Consider the following 20,030-nt stretch of genomic DNA (forward strand, 5'->3'; position numbering starts at 1 on the left):
AATCATTGAACTACTAATTTAATTTTTCTGAATGATTCGTTAACTTTTCCTAGCTTTGTATTAGTTGTTGTTATATACCACTAAATTGAAACTGACTCATTTTTTGTTATATACCACTGAGTTGAAACTGACTCATAGCTGACCCTCCCTCCACTGAGTTTTCAGAAGCAGTCAGTGGCACTGGGAGAGATTTTCTGTATTTCTCTGTAGAGCAGCTGGTGGATTTGAACTACCAGAGAGGCACGGCTTTTAGATTAACAGCAAAACTACTTCTGGGCTCTACCACTAGAGTTGTTTGTATATGTAAGTTGTTTTTGTGCTCTCTAGTTGTAACTGACCCATGTCCGACCCTCCAGTGGATTTTCAGAAACAGTTAATCATGTGGAAGGAACCTGCCCATCTTTCTCCGGTGGAACTGGGCATTTAAACTGCATGCCTTTGAGATCACAGCACAGCTTCTTAACATTAGACCACCAGAGCTCCCTCAATATGAATAGAAACTATAGATGGATGGATGGCCACCAGAGTTCCCTCTATATATGAATAGAAAAGATGGATGGATGGACGGACGGATGGATGCTATAGATTCTAATTGTTCACTAGAGTTCCCCTTGTAGTATCAGTCACAAATACTATTAACTATTTATTTGTGTAGCTTACTTTAAAAAGTCAGCTTTCCTCATTATAGTTTGGTGGCCTATGGGTAAGGAATTGCACTGCCAACCCAAAGGGACACAGATCAAATCCATCAACTCCTCTGTGGGAGAAAGGTGGACACTCAGCTCTGATGTCATTTACTGCCTCTGAAAACCTGCTGGAGGGTTAGCTGTGAGTTAGCACCAACTTGACGGCACCTAACAATATCAGCACTGGCGTAATATCTGTCTTGATCATTTGTATCTCTAGAATCTGGCATAGTACCAGACACAGAATTGATAGATATCCTTATGGATAGAGTGAGTCAATAATTAAATAATAAATTATTTAATGTTTGATGAGATTGATAGTTTAATAACTTAGGATATAATGAATCTTTTCTGTTCTGAGGTGAAACCATAATTAACTACTGATACTTGCCATGGGTTTATATTAAAAGAAGTGCCATTTTTGCTGTGCATTTTGGTTTTTAAAATTTAGGCTATTTTAATGACATCTTGCCATGAATAACCTTAGTGAATCATAAAAAGTTTAAAATAATGCCTCTTCTGAAATTCTGTTACTCAACTTTTTGCATATATTGTTTTGACTTTTTGCAGAGTTTAAAGGCAGCATTATTTGTAAGGAATCACTGAATAAAATATTTGCAGTGAATTGCTATGAATTTATATATGGTTCAAGTTTTCTCTTTCTTCAGTTGCTGTTAGGTGCCATCAAGTTGATTACAACTCATAGCGACCCTCTGAACCTTGCTCTTTCCTGAGTCAGCCTCACTTTCTCTACACATCTGACACCATTGCCACAATCACTGTGTCAATCTGTATCATCCAGGGTCTTCCTTTCCTGTTCTGACCTTCTACCCTTCTAAACATGGTGTCCTTCTCCAGGAACTGGTCCCTCCTGCCACCATGCCCCAAATATGTGACACGGTTTGAAAATCCTTACCACTAAGAAGCAACCTGGTTTCCTTTTCTCCAGGAGAGACCTCTTGGCAATGCATGTTATGTTCAGTACTCTTCTCCAGCATCACAACTCAAAAGCAGTGATTCTTCTTCTGTTACCCTTATTCATTATGCAGCTCTTTGATGCATAGTAAGCAGTTGCGAATACCGTGGCCTGGATTAGGCACACTTTCATCTCTGTACTAATTTCCATTTTATCCAACAGTTAGTATTTATTGGATATCATTTATAGTTACTTTATTTAAAAATGTCTTCAATTACTTTTTCTTCTAGGGAATTTGGAGTCCTCGAAAAATTCCTAATCCTGATTATTTTGAGGATGATCATCCATTTCTTCTGACACCTTTCAGTGCTCTTGGTTTAGAGCTTTGGTCTATGACCTCTGACATCTACTTTGATAATTTTATTATCTGTTCAGAAAAAGAAGTAGCAAATCAGTGGGCTGAAGATGGTTGGGGCATGAAAACAATGGTAGCAAATGCTAATGAGGTATGTGTGACATTCACTATAGTGAAAGTAATGCAACTATGTCCTTCTCATAACACTGGATCCTTTTTTAAAGTAAACCTGCTAAAACTACTAATTACTAAGGAAATGTATTTGAAGAGATTTATGAACACTGAATATTTAGCTTTATTAACTATATTATGATACAAATTCATTATAAACTATGTAAGGAAACATTTAGGTCTTACTTTTATACATTAAATTATAATAGCTTTAGTTTAATCCTGTGTCTTACCTTGACACTTGTTGTAGCTGTTGATTTAAGAAATACTGCTTTTATAATTATCATCTTACCAGTTCAAGCCTAGGCAGTAACAGTAATAATCTGAATGATGTTGTTGTTATTGTTGTGTGCCATTGAGTTGGAACTGACTCATAGCTGACCATCTGGCAGGTTTTGTGAGGCAGTTAATCACATGGGAGGAGATTGCTTATCCTTCTCCCATGGAGTCGAACCTTGTGCTTCTATGCCACCAGCGCTCCTGCAAGTATTTTGATAACTTTTTTACTAAATGGAGTGCAGAGGGAAAGTAGATTTAGATTTTAAAATTGTGTCCATTTCCCCCAAAATTTATGTTATACACAATATATAAAGCCAAAATACCTTAACACAATTCATCTTTGAGAATGTGTCTTTAAGATTATATAAAGAAAAATCTATACTTCATATTTGCTGTTATGGAAAGGTAGAAAAGAATCGCATTTTGAAACTCTTGGAAGTGAAATATTTAAGGATTTGGGATTTCAGCTTAAGTATAAAATTAATTTTAAATTTAGAAAACTTTATTCTGAGGTATAATTTTATTAACAAATACTTTAAAACTAAAGAATAGGTTATCAGAGAAATTTATACTTAAATGAACCAGGTACATCCATAAAGAATAATTCTATTCTGAGAGTTACTAAAAAAATTAAAATTATCTTTGTTTTACTGGTAGTATTTCTATTAAAAGGGAGCTCTGGTGGTCTAGTGGTGAGAAGCTGCGCTGCAGTCCCCAAAACACACGGTTAGAAGCCATTAGCTCCATGGGAGAAGCATGGACAGTCTCCTCCTGTGCAGTTAACTGTCTCTGAAAACCCACCGGAGGGTCAGCTATGGGTCGGTACACAACAGTAAGAACAACATTTCTATTAACGTAGGTTATTCTCTGCTACAGAGTCTTACTCAGTAATGTATAAGGCATATTGACAATTAAAAAGTTTAGAGTTTTCAAAGTGTAAGATACAAAGAAGGAATGCATCTTTTTATAAGTTTACTTATTGATGTGAAGTTTTAACGTAATATAAGTTGTTGTTTTGGTAGGCTGTATTTCCCAGTTGAGGTTATAAAATCTGAATTGCCTTTTTCTACTTATTTGTTTTGTAGCCTGGTGTGTTTAAACAGTTAGTGACAGCTGCTGAAGAGCGCCCATGGCTTTGGCTCATTTATCTGGTAACAGCAGGGTTGCCAGTTATATTAATTATTTCATTTTGTTGGCCAAGAAAAGCAAAGGTAAGAAAATTAATTTCCTTCAACTTTTAAAATTTATTCTTTCCTAGTGTTTAGAGGTTTTATGAACCATGAAGGTGATTCTTAGAAGTAACAAAGTAAGGGGAGCTCTGGTGGCCTAGTGGTAAGGAGCTGCAACTACAATCCCAAGGCACACGGTTCAAATCCACCAGATGCTCTGCTGGGGAAGGAGGGACAATCTCCTCCTGTACCAGTCAGATCTGATTTGATGGTACACTCACACAAAAATAATAAAATAAAATTAAAAAAAAAGAAGTAACAAAATAAGCAAACAGCAACAAGACAAACCAACCAATAAAAAATGGGTAAAGTACACTAACAGATACTTCACCAAGAAAACATTCATGCAGCTAACACATAACAGGATGTTTACGAAACAGATCTAAATTACAGTGGCTTATCATCTCATCCCTGTAAAAACGCTAATAATAAAAACAATTAGAAAACATCAGATACTGGTGCTCCTGTGGGAGAGGGGAACTGTTACATGCTGCTAGTGGGATTGATTGTAAGATGGAACAACCACTCTGAAAAATGGTATGGTGCTTCCTCAGGAAGCTAGAAATATAAATGATCCCACAATCCTTTTCCTACGTATTGTTGTTGTTGTTTACTGTTGAGTTGGAACCAAACATAACTGACCTTCAGGTGGGTTTTTAGAGACAGTTAATCATACAGGAGTAGATTTCCTGTCCTTCTTCTGCAAACCTGCTAGTGGATTCAAATGGCACATTTTTGGGTTGGCAGTGTGATTTCCTACCCCTAAAGCCAGGAGAGCTCCCTTTTGAGGTATATATCACAGAAAAAGAAGAGCACTGACCTGCATAGATGTATGCACATTCATGTTCATTACAGTATTTTTCATTGTAGCATAAAGATAACCACGTATCTCAACAGATGAATGAACAAACAAACTGTGGTACACACCTAGTGAATATGTTGTATAGGTGCATCAAGTCAACTACCACTCATAGCAACTCAGTGAAGAGCAGAGATGAACCTTGCCCTGTCCTGCACCACCCTCACAATCTCTGTCATGCTCAGGCCCATTAGGGTAGCCAGTGTGTCGGTTCATTTCCTTGAGGCCCTTTCTCACTTTAGTTGACTTTTATCTTTCCCAGTGTGATGACATTTTCCAAGGACCAGTGTCTCCTACAAACATGCTCAAAATATGTTTCACCATCTTTACCTCTGAGGAGCACACTAGCTGCACTTAAGACAAATATGTTTTTTGGGTTTTTTTTTTGCAGTGTCTCACTTTCAAAATAACAGTCCTTTGAAAACCCTATATACAATAGAGCACATTTAGAATAGACTAGCAGATAGGACAACTGAGATTGAGGCCTCAGATAGGGAAACACAAAGGAGGAGCAGACACTAGTGACTGGAATGTGGAATGTGAGAAACTTGAATGTAGGAAAAGTGGACATAGTTAAAAAAGAAACGGAATGCATGAATATTAACATCCTAGGTATTGGCGAAATGAGATGGATTGGCATGATGCATTTTGAATCAGACAGTCATATGATCCTGCTATGCCAGAGATGAAAAGGTGAGGAAAAATGGAGTAGTTTTCATAGTTAAAAAGTTTTTTCTAGATCCATCTTGAAATATGTGAATGACAGGATAATATCCATACAGGGAAGCCTGATGTCATTCACAACTATACACCAACAGTCAGTCAAAGAGGAAGAAATAGATTATTTTTACCAACTATTGCAGTCAGAAACTGATTGAACATGAAGTCAAGATGCATTATTAATAATGGGTGACTGGAATGCAAAAGTTGGTTGGGAACCAGGAAGAAAGGTCAGTATTCAGAAAACATGGACTTGATGATAGAAATGAGGCTGGAGATAGAATGATAGAATTCTGTACCATCAATGATTTATTCTTTCCAAATACCTTTTATAAGAAACATAAATACAGACTAAATACTTGGATTTCACTTGATATTTTCAAATGGAGGAAATTCAAACTGCTCTGAATGAATTGCTGTGAAAAACAAGGCTCTGTGAATTGAAGGCATAGCCATTGACATATTTCAACAAACAGATGTGCTGGCCTGGATGTGTTCACCAGATTGTGCCAAGATTTCTAAAGGACAACTACCTGACCAACTAACTGGAAGAGATATACATATTTATTCCTATCCCAAAAAAAGGTGATCCAGCAGAGTGTAGAAATTAACAAACAGTGTCACTGATATTACACACAAGCAAAATCCTGCTGAAGATTATCCAAAACCAATGGGAACCGTACAGTAACAGAACTAACAAAAATATAAGCTGGATTAGAAGATGCCATGGCACTAGAGACATCAACAGTGTCATATAGATCTTGGCTGAAAGCAGAGAGTATCAGAGCAATGTCTGTGTTTCATTGAATACGCAAAGACATTTGACTGTGTAAGTCACAACAAATTGTGGCTAACCTTGAGAAGAATGAGAGTCCCAGAACACTTGACTATGCTCATATGAAACCTATACTTAGGCCAGGAGGCAGTCATCAGAACAGAACAGGGAAACACACTGCATGATTCAGAATCAGGAAAATAGTATGTCAGGGATGCATCCTGGCTCGATACTTTTCAGTCTTTATATGGACAGATAATTTGAGAGCCTGGACTTTATGAGGAGAAGTGTGGCATCAGAATTGGAGGAAAACACATCAACAATGCAGGTGATATGACCTTACTTGCCAAAACTGAGGAGGACCTGAAGCATTTGCTAAAGAAGGTCAAAGACTATAGTCTTCAATATGACTTGAAGCATAACATCAAGAAGACAAAGATTCTCACCACTGGGCCACTTGGCAGCACCATGGTAGAAGGAGAAAAGATTGAGGTTGTTAAGAACTTCAGCTTGCTCATCTCCACAGTCAGCACTCTTGGCACCAGCAGTCAGGAGAACAAAAGATGAATTGCATTGGGGAAGTCTGCTGTCAGGGACCTCTCCAGTGAGGAGCACTGATGTCAGTCTAGAAATTAAGGTACCCCTAATCCAGGCCATGGTGTTTGCAGTTATTTGTTATACATCAGAGAGCTAAGGATTTCAGAAGAACTATTTATGCCTTTGAGTTATGGTGCTAGAGAAGAGTACTGAACATACTATAGACCAAACAAATTATAGAACAAATAGGCCTGTCTTGGAGAGGGTGAAACCCAGTCTTTCCTTGGAGGCTAGGGTTTTGAAGCTCTGTCTCACATACTTTGGGCACATGAGCAGGAGGGACCAGTCCTTGGAGAAGGATATCATATTTGGAAGGGTGGAGGGACAGCACAGAGAAGAAGACCCTGGATGAGATGAATAGACACGATAACTGGAGCAGTGGGATTAGGTGTTTTGGAGTCAGTGAGACTGGCTCAGCATAGGGCAGGGTTCAGAGGCGTTGTATATAAAGATACTATGAGTCTCAGGTGACTCAACGGCACATAACAACTACTCATGTTCAATATTCTTTGCCAACCTCACTATTCAAAAGGCATTGTTCTTCAGTCTTCTTATTCATTGTCCAGCTTTCATAACCATAGAAAGTAATTAAAAACACCATGGATTGGATCAAGCACACCTTGGACTTTAAACTGATGTCCTTGCTCTTCATAGTGAGTATTTAACAACAATAAAGAATAATTTTTGGTGAACAAAATATTACATGGTTGAATCAGGAGGATATGCCACTGAGTGACCTCAGTCACAAAAAAGCAAACATTGTCAGATACCACTTTAATACAAAGTCAAGGAGGGGTTTGTACACTAAAAGCAACAGCCTTTGATAGCTCCCAGGGATAAGGTAAGGATTAGGGAACGAATCACTTGCTAAATAGTAGAGATGTTATTGGTTTTGGTGAATAGAAAGGAAATGTACAGTATGGGTAATGTGAGCCCTTGACAGTATGACCAAGGTGCATGAAGAGACACTGAGAGAGATATAAGTGATGTAAGACTACAGGACCATTATGATAAATCATACAGCATACACAGTTCTGCAACAGCAGTAATAGCACATCAAAATTTGTGAGTCGTCACATAAGTAGGTATGCATATAAATGCACATAAGTGTGGAGGAGCACATGGAGTTGCAGGGGCATCAGTGTGCAAGTATAGTTATGAACATTTGTATATACATATTTATATGTGTACATATATAAATATAAAATAGAAATAATTTTTTTAAGTTATTGCTAATAGTTCACTATGTTATTACAGAAAACTATTTTTAAAATAGTGCTTTGTTTTTAGTAAAAATAGCTTATGTTAACCACCACAGAAAAAATATGAAGATGCAGAGTATAAAAAGACTGACATATGTAAACCACAAACAAAAGCATCCCTAGAACAAGAAGTGAAGGAAGAGAAACCAGCCCTGGAGAAACCAGTAGACGTAGAAGAGGAAAAAAAGCAGAGTGATGGTGAAATTCTTAAAAAAGGTAGGATGATCATTTATAGTGAGGATACTGGGCATGCTTATGAAACAGCATACAGTTGACAGTTAGACCACATGAGGTTGAGGTGCCACCTTCTGCCATATAAAGGAAATCTGTGTGTAACTTACAGTTTCCCCTCAAATACAGGTTTGAAATGTATGGACTGACATTGGTTTGTATAAACAGCACATGGGTTTGCATGGCACAGACCCACATGGTGTGACGGGCCATTTAAAATGCCACGTGAAGCTAATCATCTGTACATAAACAGTTCATCTCTTCCCTGGAGAGTTGATTAGCAGTGTTTAACAACACCACAGTTGCAGCAGGGAAAAAGGAAACAAACCCACATATAAGTGGGTCCTCAGAGCCCAAACAACTCTGTAAAATCAAGGGTTAACTGTGTTATATGGTAAACATAAGTTGTTACACTTATGTATTGCCAAATTTATACCATCTTAAACTTCAGGAATGCAGGACTATGGCAAAGCTGTGCTGTAATTCCTGGGTGGGTGTCATACCCTGAGTAGGTTACACACCCTTGAGTAGGTGTCATGCCTGAGCAGTCAATCTAACTATATAATTTCTTTCTCAAAAAAATAAAAAATTACAAACAATCTCCAGGTAACAGACCAGATCTTCTCCACACTGTGGGATGAGTGTTTGTGTGTGACAGAGAAAAAGCTAGGCTTGAGTGAAAGTTTACAGAGCAAACTGATTTTCCATTCAACCATTTATATATTTATTGTTTTGTACTAATTACAATACCCCCAAGGTAACTCCTCACTCTCTTGCTTTCTTTGATTCTCATTTCCATTAATTCTGTCATCCTATCCCTTTTGCCTTCTGAGCTTCATGGTGCCTTTTGGTCTTATATGGTTGATTGTTCTAAGGAATGGCTTTTCCTGTTTCTATTCACTGTATAGGCCTATCTGTTGTTTGAGTGACTTGAGGAACAGGATGAGTTTTGCTTCAGGTTCTGAAAGGGGTACGTAGAGCCATAGATTTAAGGGTTCCATCAGTCTCTACATCAGACTAATACCTGACCATTTTTATGTCCTTGGGTTTTGTTAGGCATTTTACACACTCTGTCTAGGACCATGTGCTGTGATCCCTCTTAGGACAGTTGGCAGTGGCAGCCAGGCACCATTTAATGTCTCTGGTCTCTGGGTCATGGATATTAAGTTTTACTTGGTTCATGAGTCTGTCCTTGGGACTAATTGTTCTCTGTCCCTGCTTTTGTCTTTAATGTTTTTAAGTCTTCTGAAGAAGTGTGTAGGTGAGTTGGAATAGGTGCAAATGGTTCTTATTTAGCCTTTCCTTGATGTATGAAGACCAGTGGGGCACAACGATTGAAATGCTTGACTTCTAACAAAAAAGTCAATGGTTTGGATTCACAAGTATAGGAGATAGAAGTGGCATAGTCCGTCAGTGAAGATATAAAGTGTTAAAAACCCTACGAGTGCAATTCTCCTTTGCCCTCTAGGGTGTTGCATGTTGAAATCAACTGTAATAGTAGTGGCTTTGACTTGGAGTTACGGATTAATTAGTGCAGGGCTCCAAGCCTTTTCAATGTTTTTAAAAAGCTGCACATAAACAGGAAGTGAAAGTCATTTTGATAAAAAATTTCATGTAAGAGATACTTGTTTCTGAGGGAGGACAAATATACATAACATTAAAATTGTTAAAGCAAGTAGTTGTCCATACATCTGATATAACCAGGGAATGAGTTCAGAGCAGAGCAATTACGAATTTCACATGCTGTAGTTTTTGACAGGAACTTCTCTCACTTCTGAGAATGTTAAAGATGAAGTGAAAGGTGGGGTCAAGATTGGTGGACGATTTATCAATAATCTGCGTTATGCGGATGACACAACCCTGCTTGCTGAAACTGAGGAGGACCTGAAGCGCCTGCTGCAGAGTGTCAAGGACTGCAGCCTACAATATGGATTGAGGCTCAATGTCAAGAAGACAAAGATTCTCACCACTGGACCAATTGGCAGCCTCAGGATGGATGGTGAAGAGATTGAGATTATGCACAGCTTTAGTTTACTTTGCTCCATAGTCAACAGTCTTGGCACCAGCAGCCAGGAAATTAAAAGGCGCATTGCCATGGGAAAGTCTGCTGTTAGGGACCTCTCCAAAGTGCTGAAGAGCAATGGTATCTCTTTGGAGACTAAGGTGCGTCTGATACAGGCCATGGTCTTCGCAATCACCTGTTATGCATCAGAGAGTTGGACAATGACCAAGGAGGATAGAAGGAGAATTGATGCCTTTGAGCTGTGGTGCTGGAGAAGAGTATTGAGAATACCATGGACTGATAGGAAAACAAACAGATTTGTCCTGGAAAGGGTTAAACCGGGTGGCTCCTTGGAGACAAGGATTCTGAGGCTCCGTCTAACATACTTTGGACATGTTGTGAGGAGAAACCGGTCCTTAGAGAGGGACATCATGCTTGGGAGGGTGGAGGGACAGTGCAGGAGAGGAAGGCCCTCTATGAGGTGGATTGATTCAGTGACTGGGATAATTGGGATGGGAGTGTCAGAGACAGTGCGATTGGCACAGGACAGAGCGGAGTTTAGGGCTGTTGTACATAGGGTCGCTATGAGTCGCAGGCGACTCGACAGCACATAACAACAACAATAAGAACAATAATTATAAGGAATTGGTTGCAGCAGCCAAATCAATACCCAGTCTTCAATGGCTAGTTTTTTTATAAATATTTCATGTCTTGAAAAGATTACTGATCTTGTATCCTCTTGCAGTCTATACTAAAAATCTTAAAGGTATTGAAAGTGAAAGCTGAGGGTTTTTGATGGCTCACAGTTGAGAGTTCCTTATGTATGTGTAGAAAGAAATACTATTGTTAAGTGCCTTCAAGTTGCTTGCCACTCATAGCAACCCTATGTACAACAACTCTAAACCCTGCTCTATTTTGTGCCAGCCTTATTGTCTCTCGTCTCTAAACACCTACCTCCATTGCCCCAGTCACTGAATCAATCCATTTCCTCGAGGGTCTTCCTCTCTTGCACTGTCCCTCTACCCTCCCAAGCATGATGTCCCTCTCCAAGGACTGGTCCCTCCCTGCAACCTGCCCATAGTATGTCACAGAAAGCTTCAGAATCCTTGCCTCCAAGGAGCAGCCTGGTTTCACTCTCTTTAGGATGAACGTGCTTGTTCTCCTAGCAGTTCAGTACTCTTCTCCAGCACCAAAGCTTAAAGGCATCAATTCTCATTCTATTATCCCTAGTCATTGTCCACCTTTCTGACACATAGCAAGTTATTACAAATACTATGGCCTGGATCAGGCACATCTTCGTCTCCAAACTGATAATGTTGTTCTTCAGTACTCTGGAGATGTCCTTTACTGCAGACTTTGCCATTGCAATTCATCATTTAATTTCTTGGCTGCTAGTACCATGAGTGTTGATTGTGGAACCAAAAAAACTAAAGCTGTTAACAATCTCTGTCTCTTCACCATCCATCATGATGCTGCCATTTGGCTCGGTGGTGAGAATCTTTGTTTACCTGATGTTGAGTGTCAATCCATATTTAAGCCTGCAGTCCTTGACCTTCTGCAGCAAGTGCCTCAGGTCCTCAGTTGCAGCAAGCAAGGTTGTGTCATCTGCATGATACAGATGTTGATGGAAAGTGATCATAATTGCTAATGTAAATTGTAGCCCAAACCAAGCTCCAGATTGAAATTGTTTACAATGTAAATTCTACTTGAAGCATTCATTTTGTTAGTAGATGGTGAAACAGTTCATTGCAAAACCCACTCAAAACTCACTGCCATAGATTCAAACCAATTCATAGTTAACTCTCCATTGAGTTTCTGAGACTTTAAATTGCATGAGAGGTGATTGCCCATCTTTCTTTCACAGATGGATTGGTGGATTTCAACCACCAGAGGTACAGCCTTTGAGTTATCAGTGCAGCACCCTACAGACTAGGCCACAAGAGCTGACTCCCAAAGGAAAAAGTGTGTGCATATAAACACATGCATATGTACATACATCTGTATACACACATATGTGTGTGTGTTGGGATATCTAAAACAACACATTCCTTAAGCTGTTCTTAGGTTATTAGTTGTTTTTAAAGCTTTATATTTGTCTTACTGCTTAGTAAATTGATAATACTAATTAGAAGGCATTTATATAAAACTTATTGGTATTAGAATATCAAAAGGACCTTTTTATAGCGTTTTCTCATGTAACCAAATGGCTCCACATTATAATGAGTGGTGCACAGGAAATGTAAAGTTGATTTATCTGTGTCCTTTCACAACCCCACCCTTTATACCTTATCTGATTGTGTGCAGTGGTGATGTCACTGACCTCATCATGCATAATGGATGCAGATTGGATTGTTGTAATTCTTGGTGTTTTCACTGGCTGATTTTTGGAACTAGATGACCACACCTTTCTTTCTTGTCTGTTTTATTTGTTCAGCAACAGAACAATGCCTAAGACTTCAGAGGTGATGACTGCATTAAGCTGGCAGTCAAACCTAGGTCTCCCTTTTGAAAGCCAAGAATTCTACTGTTACAAACGAATTATACCTTTTAGATAGCTTCTGTTTTTGTTAACTGTCATTGAGTTAGACCCTGACATATGGTGAACCTATAAGTAATGGGATCAGACCACTATAAGTCAGTAGGATTTTTATTGTCTGATTATTTGGCACTTTTGCCAGGCCTTTCTTCCTAGGCTGTCTTAGTTTGGAAGCTTTGCTGAAACATGAACCCAATGGGTGACCATTCATTCTCACATGTGAAATAGCAGCAGCCTAGGTTTGCGCATCACAGTAGCATGCAAACTGCCACAGTCCAGCTTAAGCGACAAATGATGGTATATTGCTCCTGTTGTTACTGTGTACCATCAAGTCAGAACTAATTCCTAGCTGACCCTCTCGCAGAGATTTCCCATCTTTCTTCTCTGGAGCATCTGGAGGACTCGAACCTCATGCTTTTGAGATTGTAGCACATTTTCTTGGCATTAGGCTTTGGTAATAATAGTGACAGTTGAAGAGTGGGATAAATGGAATTCAAAGAAAGGTCAGTAATTGAAAGAAAAAAATGGTTAATGTACACGGAGAAATAAATAGTATGTTGAAGAATAAAATATCAGATTAAAACATGCAGTACAATTTATGAATGTGGGAATCATGGTATATTCTTTGGTTTTCATATGCCCTAGAATTTTTTTTCTGTACATATGCTTTGTTTTATACAATCATTCATATTCATTGTGTTTTATTTGTGTGCATCATTTTATACTATCATTCTTATGGATTATGTTTTATATAATTATCATTGATCTATGCATATTAGCCCTCTATCTTTTCAAGTCCTCATTGACCTTTCCCATTTCTTCTGCCATAGTTTGAACTTAATAGGTCCTAATCAAATTTGATGACTTAACTATAAAATGTGGAATAGTGAGTACTTGTAATTGTTTTTTAAACTCAAATTTTATTTAAATACTGGAAATATAAATAAGTCTTCTTATATTTAATAATTTTCAATAGCAAAACTTGAACTCATTGAATTCTTGCTTTTAATAAAATCCTAGAAGAGGAAGGAGAACCTGAGGAAAAGCGTGAAGAAGAAACAGAAATCATCGAAGGGCAAGAAGATGGTAATAAATCAAATACTTCTGGATCAGAAGATGAGGTAAAGCAATGTTTTAGTAGATATTTGTGATACATAAAAAATTAATTATGTAATTATCACAATCTTTTTTGGGCCAGATTTTCCCCAACTTTCATAAACTACATATTCCATAAGCCTAATAATGTATTGTTAAATATATTCATAAAACCAAAGCAAGAAAATACTATAACTTAGGATTTGAATTATTGCACTGAATCAAATTCAGAGAAAAGACTGACTGGAGAACTCTGGTGGCCTAATGGTAAGGAGCTGCACTGCCAACCCAAGGGCATGCAGGTTGAGTTCATCAGCTTTTCTGCGGGAGAAGACAGGCAGTGTCCTCCCGTGCCATTTACGGCCTCTGAAAACCCGCTGGAGGTTTATCTAGAGATGGGTCAGGTCCACCGCCACAGTATCCACCAATCCCATACTATTGTAATACACAGTGAAATAGATTGTAGTTTCTGAAAGCCAAACTGAGCCTTAGATGTAAAAATGACAATTTTATCATTAAAATACTCCATTGGAAGATGTAAGAAAGAGATTTAAATATTTAAAAGGATAGTTTCCTTTACAGCTGTTGTTAAAAAAATGATTATTTTCTAAATATTTTGTCACATTTTTAAATATTCATTGGTTAGTGCCTTTTGAAATTTTTAATTAATTTTTATCCGTGACTTGGTATGTTTACTTTTTTTCACAGCATGATATATAATGAAACTTTCCAAAATGCCCTCTTTCAGTCAATTATTAGGCAACCAGAAAACATTTAGGATATAATTCAGAAGCAACACTCTCTTTTCTTTTTATCCAACATATCCTTAATTCCTGTTTTCTATATTTTTCTGTTGTTACTATTAGATATCCCAAGTTAATTTTCTATTAATAATGAACCCACATGATGGAGTAGAGCTTCCCCCCCACAGTTTTCTGGTCAGCTGGAGAGAGGGAAACCATCAGTCTTCCAGCTAGCAGCAGAGGAATTTTATTTATTTTTTTAAAAAATTTATATATATTTTAAAAACTTTTATTAAGATTCTAATAAAAGTTTACAGAAAGACTGGGTTTTCTGTTGGAACCACCAACAGAAAACTGTGCTGTATATTTCTCTGGATTGTTGTCATCTGGTGGTTATGCTCCACCAAGTCAGAACCAACTTACAGCTGACCCTCTAGCAGATTTTCAGGGACAGTAAATTGTATGGGAGGAGGCGTCCATCTTTTTCCTGTGGAGCAACTGGTGTTTTGAACTGCATGCCTTTGAATTTGCAGCCCAGCAACTTACCCACCAACCCAGCAGAGTCCCTCTGTTTTTCTAAATAGAGCAGCTTTTTAAGAATCTCTATCCTAATCAGTCTAACTACTTAGTGTGAGGTAGGATAGAAGAGCAGTTATGTGTGTGATAAAATAAACTACCTTTCTTTCTCTGCCTAGTTTATTATTTTTCAATTGCTTTCTACACGTTATTCAGTGGGCATATTGTCCACTGGAGTTAACTGCCCTGTGTGTGTGCTTTTAAGGAGGCTCTGGCAGTTTTATTTGTCTGACTAGCCATATTACGGGGAGCCAAGAGAGGATTATCCTGCAGCAGAGCTTTATTAAATAGTACTCGCTTCACTGGTCAATCTTTTAATACTTGAAAGTATCTTAATTCCATGGTCTAGTCTTTTAGCGAGAGTCACTGTAATAAATCAGTTCTTTTATACAATATAGCCTTGAAAAAGAATTATAACTTTTTTATGTATAATATGTTATTCAGTATTTTGTTTTGTTACATGAGTATAAAAGAAATTATATATATAAGCTTCTTATTCTAGGGAAATAAGGGAAAAGTCACCATTGAGCTTAATTCTGATTTATAGTGACATGTAGGAGAGAACAGAACTGTCCCATAGGGTTCCCCGGTTATAAATCATTACAGAAGCAGACTGCTATAGCCTTCCATCCTGTGCTTATCCACTGTATGACCAGGACCTATCTCATCTATCACCTTCCAATCCTGAATTCTTTGTCAATTTGATCAGTGAGGAATTTCTTTTTCACTACTTGGGCAGGCGAGCAGCACTGCCTCCTTCCTTCCATCCATAAAAGAACTAGCACCAGCTTCCTTGTCAACTCAGTTCTTTAGTATATTATATTGTATGGGCTTTTTATGAAAACAAATATTTTATAGTTTGCATGGTACTATTTTCCAGAAAGGACACTTTTCAGAGCATCTACACTATAGAGCCCAGAACAACTTCACTTTGTGGCTTTAAATTGTACTAAGATTTTATATGCCAATTTCCCCACTAAGTTTTCTCCTTTCAAATGGGTCTCTTAGAAGCTCATCTAGTGGCTTCCGGTTTTTGCCGAGTCTGCGCGGCTTTGTTCCCACAGTTCCAATACTAAAAGTTTCGACAAAAAAAATGATTCAATTCCTATTGTCCACGCTGCACCTCAGACCCTCCAGGTTTTAGTGGGCTCAAGAGAATTCAGCCGATTTCCCCACTAACCTTTTTCCTTTCAGGTGAGTCTCAATGCAGCTCAGCTCAGTTAGTGGATTCCAGCTTTTGCTGGGTCCGCGATGGGACCCCCTGCGGGACCGCTGCAGGGCAGGCAGGCAGGGCTCCGGTTTTTAAAGCTTCTAAAATAATGTATTAGCACAAGTTCTGATTCAAAATCCTACTGTTTGCGTCATGCTGTGATGGTCAGTCTCTGTGGAGCGTAAAGTACTCTCTGGTATCCTTTCTACGCTGCTATCCCTCTGGCTCTTTACACTGTGCTCTCCACCTCCGGCATCTTCCCCTCCTCTAAATTGCACTAGGATTTTAACAGCATCTCATTTTCTAGCATGGTAGTAACATACCTCCTCAGAGAGCAAGAGTGCCCTTGTCTATACCTACCAGAATGTTCTCTTGACACTTCATGTTGTCTCTTCTTAGCCTTTTTTTGTACATATTTTTTTTATAAAAAAAAGTTATCACAAAATGTAAAAAATAAAAATGTCACAGTTGATGTTTATTTTTCCTGTCTCCTAATTTTGAGGAAATGTCATGTATTATCCAAAAAGAATTTTGTAAAACTAATACAGCATTTTTGTAAAAAACATTTTTATTGTGATTTGAGTCAAAGTTTACAAAGCAGATGTCTTTCTGTTCATACAATTCAGATATATTTTATTTTTTATTGCCATCTCCCCAGTATGGCAGTATTCTCCCAACTTCCTCCATGTGCTTTTCCCATTCCATTCATCTTTCTTGTCTCTTCCTGCCTTCTCAGTTTTATTGTAGGTTAAATTTAGCCTTTTGATTTTATATGGTTGACTATTCTAAGGAGTGTATATGTTGTTGTTAAGTGCTGTCGAGTCATAGACGACTCATAGCGACCCTATGAACAAAAGACCTGAACATTTGTATAACTTTTTTGTTTCTCCAAGTTCCTAAAGTTTTCGGAGGCAAGCTATTTGAGAAGTGGATGCCACTCCTGCTTCCAAGCTTGCTTTGATCAGGAAGTTCCACCAAACACTGTCCACCATGGGTAACCATTATCGCATTTGACACATCGGGGTCACAGTGTTTGGCATCACAGCAACCATGAGTTACCTCTGTACAGCAAATGGACAGACCAGTGCTATACCACTTAGAAGAATGCTTGACCAAAATAAATTAAAACCAGGCCGAGGGCCGCAGATTAAAATCACCCACCTTTGGATTGGTAGCATAACTTTCTATCCACTAGGCCAACAGAGCTCTCTTGGTTGTTGTTGTTACTGTTAAGAAGGAGTGTATATACTCTTTGGAATTATTACTCACTTTATAATTCTGTCTTGTTGGGCTCAACAGTTATAATGCACACATATCTCATTTTGTAAATGATGATATTATGTAACCAGTCATTAATTATGACAATAAGATGATAAACATAAGCCCTAGAATTGACTTGTTAATAATATTCCTTATCAGCTGCTTATTTGTTAATCATGGTTATTCTAAAAAACAATAGTCTTGTCAAAAGGACAAAGGAAAGCACATCAGTTTATGCATACATTTATGTTGGTCTCTATGAAATCAAGAAATACATGTAACACAACATTTGATTGTTAGAACATAATTTGGAAAGATTAGATATATTCACTGGGAAAATCTGCTGTCATTGACCTCTCCAGAGTGCTAAAGAGCAACAGTGTCAGTCTAGATACAAAGGTGCGCCTAATCCAGGCCTTGGTCTTCTCAGTTATACTTGTTATACTTCAGAGAGTTGGACAGTGACTAAGGAAGACAGAAGAAGAATAGATACCTTTGAGTTGTGGTGCTAGAGAAGAGTCTTGAACATATCATGGACTGCCAAGAAAACAAAGAGGTCTGTCTTAGAAGCTAGGATTTTGAAGCTCTGCCTCACTTTGGGCACGTGGCCAGGAGAGATCAGTCCTTGGAGAAGGACATCATGCTTGGAAAGGTGGACAGACAGTGCAGGAAAGAGAGCCCCGGATGAGGTGGATTGATATAGTAACTGGGGTGATAGGGCTTAGTGTGTTGGAATTAGTGAGTCTGACTCAGGACAGGGAAGGTTCAGAGCTGCTGTACATACAGAGTTGCTATACATCGCAGGCAACTCAATAGCTCATAACAACAATAACATACTATGACAGGTTTGGAAGCAGGAGTGGCATCCACTTCCTAAACAGTATGCTTCCAGAAACTCTATGAATTTTGACAAAGGTCTGTAGTTATAGAGAGGCTTCAGGCTTCCTGTTCATAGGGTTGCTATGAGTTGTGCTCGACTCGAAGGCAATCAACAACAAAAATAACTCTACTAGTTCCCCAGTGTTGTTGTTAGGTGCCGTCGAGTAAAGCACAATGCATAGTGACCCTGTGAACAAAAGATCTGAACCCTGTTCTCTCCTGTGCCATTCTTACACTTCCTGAGACACATGAGCCCATTACAGCAGTCAATGTATCAATCCACCTGTTTAGGGTCTTCCTCTCCATCACCGACCCTCCCAACATCATGTCCTTCTCCAAAGAATAGAATTTCCTAGCAGCATGCCCAAAGTATGTGAGGCAAAGCCTGCCTCATCATTCTTGCCTCCAAAGAGCACTCTGGCTGCACCGGCTCCAAGACATACCTGTTTGTTCTCTTGACAGTCCATGGGATGTTCAATGCGCTTCTCCAACACCACTACTTAAAGGCATCAGTTCTTTTTCTGTCATCCCTACTCATTGTCCAGCTCTCAGATGCATAGCTAGTAATTGGAAAGACTATGGCCTGAATCAGATGCACCTTAGTAACCATTTTTCTCATTCTTTTTCCTAGATGAAGGAAGCAGATGAGAGCACAGAGTCTGGAGATGGGCTGGAAAAGTCAGTACGAAAACGAAGAGTACGAAAGGACTAAACTATTTCCAAGTATTTTTAGCTGAGGGGATATTTGGCATTCTAAGAATCAGTGTGCCACAACTGAACTTGAATCATTCTTCATGTCTGCTTTCTAATATCCAACATTATTATTCTTTCATATACTTATTTTAGGCTTTCTTTTCAAGGAAAAATAAACTAACTCTGAAGTTACTTGGTCTTTTCACTTAGAATAAAAGAAGAATGGCAAGTTTCATAACAGCCTTAAGAGATTAATATCATTAGAATATCATTAAAGTTTTAGTAGTTTGGAGTTAGTTTTGGTTTATACAGAGCAAAATACTATGCAGTAGTAGCTTGAGTCCTATTGGAAAAATAATTTTTGGAATTTCCACTTTCAATTTGCTATAGTACAACACAACTGGCAATTCTCTAGGAAGCTCAAAGAGTTTTCTGTTGTACAGAGCTAAATGCAATAAAGTTTATATATGGTTATTTGACTATAAATAATTCAAAGTGTTGTATGTAACCCACCACTTCAGTGTCACATTATATAAATGGTAGATTGGTCACGTGAAATAAATTATAGATTCCTTTAAATAGGTGTATTTCTGGCTTATAAGCAACAGAATCGAAATGTCTATGAGTCATTCATAGAATCACCAGCTAATAGTGCAGCATGTTCTGTCTTTTAATGCAAAAAATAATAGACTTATCAAAACGAAATGCGGTATAGACTTCATTTTTCAAACTTTTACAATTGTTTTATGACAATGGCTTAGCCAATTCACTTCATGGCCTATCTGTATATTGCTTTTGAACGTAACTACATATTTCCCCCTTTAAATTATACATTCAACAGAAGTGGCTTTAAATTGTTTTGTTTGATCATTAAGTTGTGAATTGACTCCAACTTGCTGTAACCCCTACGGGTCAGAGGAGCAGAGTGCTACATTGACTTTTCAATAGTTGATCTT

The 20,030-nt window shown here is 38.2% G+C and overlaps 1 protein-coding gene across 1 annotated transcript in view; it reads left to right on the forward strand.

The window, feature by feature from the left end:
• The window catches only part of CLGN (calmegin), a 74,942-nt gene extending 55,389 nt beyond the window's left edge, over positions 1-19,553 (forward strand). Inside the window, exons 11-15 of the mRNA XM_006887021.1 lie at positions 1,893-2,108; positions 3,493-3,618; positions 7,906-8,065; positions 13,639-13,739; positions 19,013-19,553. Of these exons, the coding sequence (XP_006887083.1) occupies positions 1,893-2,108; positions 3,493-3,618; positions 7,906-8,065; positions 13,639-13,739; positions 19,013-19,093 (684 nt within the window). The 3' untranslated portion in view covers positions 19,094-19,553. The remainder of the gene's footprint in view (positions 1-1,892; positions 2,109-3,492; positions 3,619-7,905; positions 8,066-13,638; positions 13,740-19,012) is intronic.
• The last annotated feature ends 477 nt before the right edge of the window (positions 19,554-20,030 follow it).

Source organism: Elephantulus edwardii, unplaced genomic scaffold, assembly GCF_000299155.1.
Source record: "Elephantulus edwardii isolate Elephantulus edwardi_28Jun2011 unplaced genomic scaffold, EleEdw1.0 scaffold00053, whole genome shotgun sequence".
Classification (NCBI taxonomy): Eukaryota; Metazoa; Chordata; class Mammalia; order Macroscelidea; family Macroscelididae; genus Elephantulus; species Elephantulus edwardii.